At 48.6% G+C, this 7,900-nt stretch overlaps 1 protein-coding gene across 1 annotated transcript in view; it reads left to right on the top strand.

The window, feature by feature from the left end:
• The first annotated feature begins 420 nt into the window (after nucleotides 1-420).
• The window catches only part of LOC111155329 (solute carrier family 26 member 4), a 47,407-nt gene continuing 39,927 nt past the window's right edge, over nucleotides 421-7,900 (top strand). Inside the window, exons 1-3 of the mRNA XM_022515473.1 lie at nucleotides 421-434; nucleotides 1,197-1,363; nucleotides 2,836-2,975. Coding sequence (XP_022371181.1) covers nucleotides 1,200-1,363; nucleotides 2,836-2,975 — 304 coding nt within the window. The 5' untranslated portion in view covers nucleotides 421-434; nucleotides 1,197-1,199. The remainder of the gene's footprint in view (nucleotides 435-1,196; nucleotides 1,364-2,835; nucleotides 2,976-7,900) is intronic.

Raw genomic sequence — 7,900 nt, 5'->3', positions numbered from 1 at the left:
CCCTCTCCCGGCCCCCACCCCCACCCCGGCCGGAGCAGTATGAGAGCCTGACCGGAGCTTCTCGATTCACACAACCTAGGAGCCAAGGTCAGCGCTCCCTGCGGTCGTGTTTTCCACACAGGGCGGGGCTCTGCTCTCCTGTAACAAGTTAAGTTTCCCTCTCCCAACCCCGACTTCGCAGCCCGCGTTAGCAATCGGGACGTGAGTGAGGATCCCGTGGGCCCTCGCGTGACAACCAGTGAGATTCTCGGCCTTCCGGGTTCGGCGAAGGGAAAGAATAGGTGGGGAACGACGGCTGCCTCTGCGTCCCTCTCTTCGACTAAGGTGTCTCTGTTGTTCCATAAATAAAACGTCTCACTGCCTTCCGCGAGCGCTATAAAGGCAGCGGAACGGCGGTCCCGGGGGCATTCCGGGCGGGCCACCAGCCGACACAGGTGAGCTGGCCGCTGAGGATGCCGCTTACCCCACCCAGCTCTGGCTTAACTCTCGGGAGGCATCGCTAGCCGCGGATGGGACTAGCGCGGGGACACGGAACGGGCGGGCAGGGGGCAGCACAGCCTTCTTTCTGAGCAGCTGAGAGCGAAGAAGGAGGCTCGCAAAACAGGCCCGGGCAAGAGGTCTGCTCCACCTGTCCAAAGTTCTGCCCTCGGGAGAACTGCGACCCGCTGCTGGAATCCGCCTGCAGCACGTAGCCTCGGGACCCGGGGAACGTGGCTGAGTTTCCACGCCCCGCCCGGGGGTCGGTGCTTCTCTCCTGGTGCGCGCCTGGGGCTGTGCCCTGGTCGGGTGCGACGCGAGAGGAGCGCTCACAGTGTCCCTGTCCGTCCCCGCACGCGCTCGGGCTCCGGCCGGGATCTGGGGAGATTTCAGGACGCGGACAGCGCCCTGGCTGCCCACGGGTGGGGATTGGGTCGAGCTCCGGAAGACCCCAAGGCGGGCCTCACCCTCTTCAGAGTCCGGGAGCCCCGGGCAGCAGGTGCAAGCTACGGGACCCGAAGGTCCTCACGTGCCGCGACGCAGCCTGGTGGTGCGCGCCCGGGGGCGGCGGCCTGGAGCGGCCAGGACCGCGGCGCGCAGACCAGGCGCTCCGGGAGCGGCTGCAACAGGTGGGGCCAAGCGACCGCTAAGGGCGGTCGCCTCTCCGCCCCTTGCTCTCCATCCTTCCCCGCTCCATCTCCTCCTTCTCCTCCCCGCAGGTCATGGAGGCGCCCGGCAGCAGGTTGGAGCCGCCACCGCTCCCGGAGTACAGCTGCAGCTACGTGGTGTCGCGGCCGGTCTACAGCGAGCTCGCCTTCCAGCAGCAGTACGAGCGGCGCCTGCAGGAGCGCAACACGCTGCGGGAGAGCCTGGCCAAGGGCTGCAGGTAGCGGCCGCGGCGGGCTGGGCGCGGGCAGCAGTAGTGGGGCCCGGCGTGTGGGCGCGGGGACCCCGCGTGGGATGGCGCGCCACCCTGCCGGGTCGCCCGGGTTTCAACCATCCGCACTGCTGTCCTTCCTGGTCGCAGGGTGGCTCCGTCATTCTCGGCCAGAATAGAGTCCAGTTCCGGAAACTCATCTTTGGGGACAGTGTGTTCCGGGTGCCCCATCTCTCTTTTTTTCCTCTCTTCGGGACATCTGGAGTGCGCGTTGGGGTACAGGAGATCCCTGCGGCCTTCTCGTGAAGGTCTGGCTGAGGACAGTGGAGGAAAAGGGGCCCGATTAAAAAGAAATGATGGGTAAACCCATCACCTAACCAGGAGTCCTTGAAAGCCCCAAGTTCATCTAGGCAGGACGCCATTCGGAGATCCGGAATGAAGGCTGGAACCCAGGAGAGTGTACTCCAAAGTTCTCCCCTGTCAGACAGTGGGACCCCCAGGGAGACCTGCCATCACTCCCTAAACCCAAACGGCCTGTGATTAGGTACCACAAAAAGGACTAGAGAAGTGTCAACTGCCGCCAGATTTTCTTTCTTTTTAAGAATCTTTTATTACAGAACATAAGTATATACAAAAGCAGACATAGTAGACTAATGAAGCCCCCTCCATGTTTTTAGCCACCATCCAGCTTCAACAGACAAGCTTTATCTCCACCCACTTGCCTCCATTCCACTATTTTTTTTTTGAAGCAAATCCTATATTGTGTATCTTTTTGTCTGTGTGTATTTCAGTATATATTTCTAAGGACTCTTAAAAAAATAACCACGATCCCCTTATCACACCTAAAAAAATAATCCTTAATGTGAAAAAAGTCAAAATTTCCAGTTGTCTCATAAATATAATTTAAAAAGTTCAGTTAGATGGGAAGTCAGATAATGTCCACCCACTCTTAACATATTTTTTTTCTTTTAACTATAGGGTGCTGAATTTAAAAAATACTAAGCAGAAAGGTACAACAAAGTGTACATTTATCTTGTTAAGATTTTTGCATAAACTGGCTCCAAGCTTGTACTGCCAAAATAAAGAGAGCATGTTTATTTTTTCTTTAAAGAGAAAGAAGTAGTAGAAGAAGGCGCCTGGGCTAGAAGTCTGAAAATTAATCTCCGGTTGGAGACTCCACATTGATCGTTCTGTGGCTGGTCTAGAAAATGGGTCCTTGTGTAGGGATATTTTCTCAGAGGATTACAAAGGTGGGAGAGGGGAGGGAACACTTAATCCTGTGTTTTCTAGTACAGCACATTTAAAAGCGTAGAGTTCTTGGCAAAAGCATGGTCAGCACTGGAGCATTAGGATTTGACACGCGCTTCTCATTCTTTTTCTAAGTGGTTATAAAGAGCAGCAGAGTCCTGCTCAAAACTTTGTGCTTTGCAATTGGTCATGACAGAGATGGTATTGAAAAAAGTCTTCTTGCCTTTTGACAGTTGTTCAAGAAAGAGAGGCCTTGGTGTGCTGAAGACGCTTCTGCCCGTCTTGGACTGGCTCCCCAAATACCGAATCAAGGAATGGCTGCTTAGTGACATCATTTCAGGAGTTAGTACTGGGCTAGTGGGCACGCTGCAAGGTAAGGTGGTTGGTGGACTTGGCTTCCAAGTGACTGAGAGTCACAACCTCCAGCAGCAGTTCGTAACTTCCTTCTGAGTCCCAGGAGTCTGTACCAAGTGTTTGCTTACCCTTTGAGATCTTCACCTTTCCTCTAGAGCCCCTTAGTGGACAGATTTGCCTCTTTTTCCCTCTTCCTTAGAGTTCTCCGGCCGGGAAACCCTGCTGCTGCTCAAGCTGCAGGGCTTCAGCTAAAGCCCTAGCATCTGAGCAGTGGGTCCCCAACTTCTGTGAACCACAACTCACAGGAAGAAATATCACATCATGACCTGCACATGCATATCTCAAGTTTCTTGAAATAATATTACCCCTCACTACAAATGATATGTTTCTATCTATATGTTTCTACTCTGTTTCTATTCTGTCCTCTTCTATTCTACTTATATTTTACAAGTACTCATTGCAGTCCATTACATTATTTTGCATCCCACACATGGGTCTTGACCTGCAATTTGAAGGTGGTTTAAGGGAAAGTGAAGGTAGTGTTTTAGTCTGGAGTATTGTCCATAAGCATTTTTTTCTGTCCTCCTTCCTTTTTTAAATCTATCCCCTTTTTTAAAATCTCTGGCAAAATGTCTTAACAGAGGTGTTTTGTTTTGCTTTGTTTTGTTTTAAATAGGCTTTATATTATATTTTCATGAGCATCTTAGAAATCTGTTGCATAGTTGGTGAATTGCAAGTATGGGCATTCTCCTCTGTCCCCCACCCCCATTGTCTTGCTTCTCCTACCCTTCCCCCAGCCCCTACAACTCTACAAAGCCCCTGGACCATGAAAACAGAAGTATCATTTATATATGATAATTTGATGGGGCATCTAGTACGCTCCAGGCGCTAGGTGTGCTGATGTGAATAAGCTGCTCTAAAGGAGCTCATGGTCCATGGGAAAGTGGATAATAACAATTCCACAAGGGCTGTGACAGGGGTAACAAGGCCTCGGAGGGGAGCGTTCCTCCAGGCTTACAACCCTGCCTTAGGGGACTGGGAATGGCTTCCTGGAGGCTGAGTTGTCAGATGGAGTTTTTGTGAAGGTTAAGTCTGAGACGGCCCCTTGATGGGAAGTAGAGCCAGATGGGGATGTGGGTGGAAGGATGGCTTGAAAATGGACTATTTCAGAAGTTAGTTAACAGTCATTGAGCAATATAAACTTTTGCCCATTGAGCTCTTAAGATTACTCAGAGCAAGCCTGGGAGATTTCCACAAAGGAGGGTAATTCTGTTGCCCCCATGTGGAGCCCCAGGCTGACCCACCATGGTTTCAGTCACAAAGGTGTGTGGGAGAGGAGGTAGGGCTGGGCAGTACCTTAGTTCGATGATGCCACGTGCCCACAGAGGACTCTAAAAGCTATGACGTAGCAACACTGTGTGACTCCTAGGGGACAGGAACCATCGAATTAATGTTTGTTTAGCTGGTACCTGGCATGGAGACCGGTACAAAGTAGTAAGTAGATGGCCTCATAAACATTTAGTGAAGAGGACTGAGTTGCTTTTCTGATGATGAATCATCTTTATATGTAAAAAAAATGATGTTCCAAGCTCTAGCTCCCAACTTTTCATAAAGTATCTTATAAGAATTAATCCTATTTTTAATTTTGTTTATTAAGTACCAGACACTATGCTAAGGGCTTTGGCCGATTATGTCATTTAATCCTCAAAAATAATTGTTAACTCCTTTTCGATAGATGGAAGTCCATTAAGCCTTTTTCTATCTCTATAAAGTTATCTTTGTAATGTAAATTTCTAGGAGGCTAACCTGGTTCATTCAGGCATTCATTCATCTTTCACTCACTTAATAGTGTTTATAAACCAGTCCTGTATGCCAGGTGTTCAGCCCTGAAGATTCAGTGATTTATTGACAAGCACAGGTACTGAGCTCAAGGAGTTCCTTTCAAATGGTGGGCATTAATTATTAATTACATAAAGAGATAAAATGGACAAATAATTATAGATTGTTATAGATTTAGTCCATTGCATTGGATTAAATGCTCTGTTTTAGGGATGACTTGGAGGAAGGAGTATGTATTTGAGATTGAATGGTCAAGGAAGGCCTTACTCAGGGGATGAAATTTAGTCAGATATCCAGAGGATGAGGAGGCCACGGAAGGAGCAGAAGGGAGAGTGTTACCAGGCAAAGGCCCAAGGCGAAAAGGAATTCAGTGTTTTCCAGGGAGCTACAGGAAGAATTCTCATGTGGGCGGGGTCAGTGTGTGTGGGGAGAGGGAACAGAGCTAGATAAGGTTGGGTGGGGCTGGGTTAGGAGGAGGCAGGGAGGCACTTGCTCTCCCGAGGCTTCCTTGAATATTGTGCCTCGGGGACCTGCCTTGCTTCACCCCACTCCCAGCCCCGGAGGACAGATGTGTCAGCGTAAACCAGCTCGGGCAGGAGACGGAGAGATCTGCAGAGATCTCAAACGGGCTTTGGAGCAATCACTGGTGTCTACTGATGGATTTAGCATGTAGATGAAAAGTCCCAGATGGCTCCAAAGTTGTTGGCTTGAACAACCGCGTACATGGTTACGTCACTTATGAAAATGGCTGAAGATCAGGTTTGGGATGGAAAGTGAAGAGAAAAGTTTCCTTTTGGACATGCTAAGTCTGAGATGTACGGGAGACCTCCAAGCGGAAATGCCCAATGTAGACTTGGAGCTATTACAAGTGTGAAGAGCAGAGGAGAGGTCTGGGCTAGGCAGAAAAATCAGGAACGCATCTGTGTGGAACTGGTCTTTAAGGGAGTGGGAATGCCTGAGACTACCCAGGGAGGTAGGGCAGATGGAATAGATGGCAGGACCGTTCAGAGGTCTGGAAGATAAGAGGAGGGCCACGGAGACCTGTGAGAAGGCTCAGGGGGCTGGAGAGAAGGAGCAGTTGGAGGCATGAAGGGTCAGAAGCCAAGAGAGGAGGCTGTTTTTAAAAGGATTGAGGGGCATGTCATATTCTTCAGGGGAGAGTTTGAAGATGGAACATCGACAATGCCTTTAAGAAGGTTTGCTGTGTGAGGCACCTGGTTAAGTGTCCAACTCTTGGTTTAGGCTCAGGTCGTGATCTCAGGATGGTGAAATCAAGCCCCACACCAGACTCCACGCTCAGTGCAGGAGTCCGCTTGAGATTCTCTCTCCCACGGCCCCTCCCCCTGCTCCCATCCACACACGCTCTCTCTCTCTCTCTCTCAAATAAATAAAAAAATCTTTAAAAAAAAAAAAGAAGAAGAAGGAAAAGGTTTGCTATGAAGCAGAATAGAAAAATGGCTGTAACCAGAGAGAGGTAAGGGATTGAGGGTAGTATGAGGGAGGGTATAGGTTTCTTTTAATAGAAGAGATACTAGAATATATCTGGGGACTGGTGGGAATGTCCTTGTAGAGAGAAAGACATCTAAGACCCCCCAGGGTGGAGGAGAAACTGAAAGTGGTGAGAAGGGGAGACTGCAGCTGGGGTTCAAGGACAGAAGTAGGCGGGTTGCTTCTTAAAGACAGGAAGGACATCTCCTCCATTTTAAAAGAAAGAACAAATGGTGCAAATATAGAAGGGTTTGAAATTATGGTGAAAAGCAAATTAGGAACATCTCTTACGGATTCTTTGTCTTAGGTAAAGTCCAAGATTCATCTCTGAACCGTGTCTATGTGCAAAAGCAGGGGGTGGTTTGAGGAAAATATGAGAGATCTGAGTCTTTTTCAGAGCAAGGACATGGAGTTGGACCATAGGAGGCTATGGTTTGAGAGAGGGAGCTCCAAATTGAGATTTCAGGGGTGATGCCATTGTCTCTAGTGGTGGCAAGATCCATGACCCCCCTCTGGCTGGCTGGGCTGCTGAGGAACAACTCGTCAGAGAGGGCAGGCTCAAGTTACCAAGAAGCCATTGTTGCTAAGGATAATGGGATCTTTCAGACTTTGGCTATGTAAAAAGAAGTTACTACCAGGCAGCAAAAGATCAATGCAGGCTTTCTAGGGTTATCTTCATTCCCAACTGTGGGGAGACAGCTCTCCAGTGTCTCATTCCACCTTCTAGATGCTTGCAAATGGTTGTTAGCCCCGCCTTTGTCAGTATATGCCACCATCCTACATGGGAAGGGTATCAGCACAGAGTTTCTGTGGCTTAAATCAATGGCTTAGATTTCCTTACAAACTGTGTAATTTCAAAATCATTGCACCAAAGTCCTTTATAAATAGAGATGATTACAGTCTATTTGAGTAGCAGTTTTCCCTAAGTAGGACACTGTATGGAAACAGACATTTTCTCAGGACGGTAAAAACTGCAGAGCCCAGTTCAGGGAAGTGAAGTTTGAGAAGGACTTGGGAAAAGTACATAGAAAATAGGTTGTTTTTATTTCCCACTCCTCCTTTGTTCGTCTTCCCTTTCGGGAGCCACCTTTCCACTCCATGTTCTTGGGACAAGTGATTTGCTATTTCTTGTTGTAAGTTATGTCTTATGTTGTAAGTTATGTCTTAAAACGATTGCATCAGTAATACAGATTATTCTAGAATGCAGATTTTGTAAGGGCGGACATTTTCTTTTGTCCACTCCCATAGCCTCTCAAACCTAGAACAGTTTGGGCACATGGTAGGTACATAATCAATAAATTGTCAAATGAATAGCCCAAATGCTTATTGTAGGAAACCAGAGAATACACATAAGGAATGTGAAAGATACCTCCTCCACAAACTAGAAGTCTCCCTTGATCCCACTGCGTAGACAACCCATCAATATTTTAGTAAATATCCTACTAGACATATAAATCACATAAATGCATATCCTTTTTTTAAAAAAAGATTTTATTTTCTTATTTGTTAGAGAGAGAAAGCGAGAGAGAGAGAGCGCGCACAAGCAGGGGGAGGGGCAGGCAGAGGGAGAGGGAGAAGCAGACACCCCACTGAGCAGGAAGCCAGACCCGGGGCTCC

This window comes from Enhydra lutris, unplaced genomic scaffold (genome assembly GCF_002288905.1).
Source record: "Enhydra lutris kenyoni isolate GAN:26980312 unplaced genomic scaffold, ASM228890v2 scaffoldscaffold40, whole genome shotgun sequence".
Classification (NCBI taxonomy): Eukaryota; Metazoa; Chordata; class Mammalia; order Carnivora; family Mustelidae; genus Enhydra; species Enhydra lutris.
The sequence above is the reverse complement of the archived record's forward strand: the minus strand, read 5'-3'. Positions and strand labels throughout refer to the sequence as shown.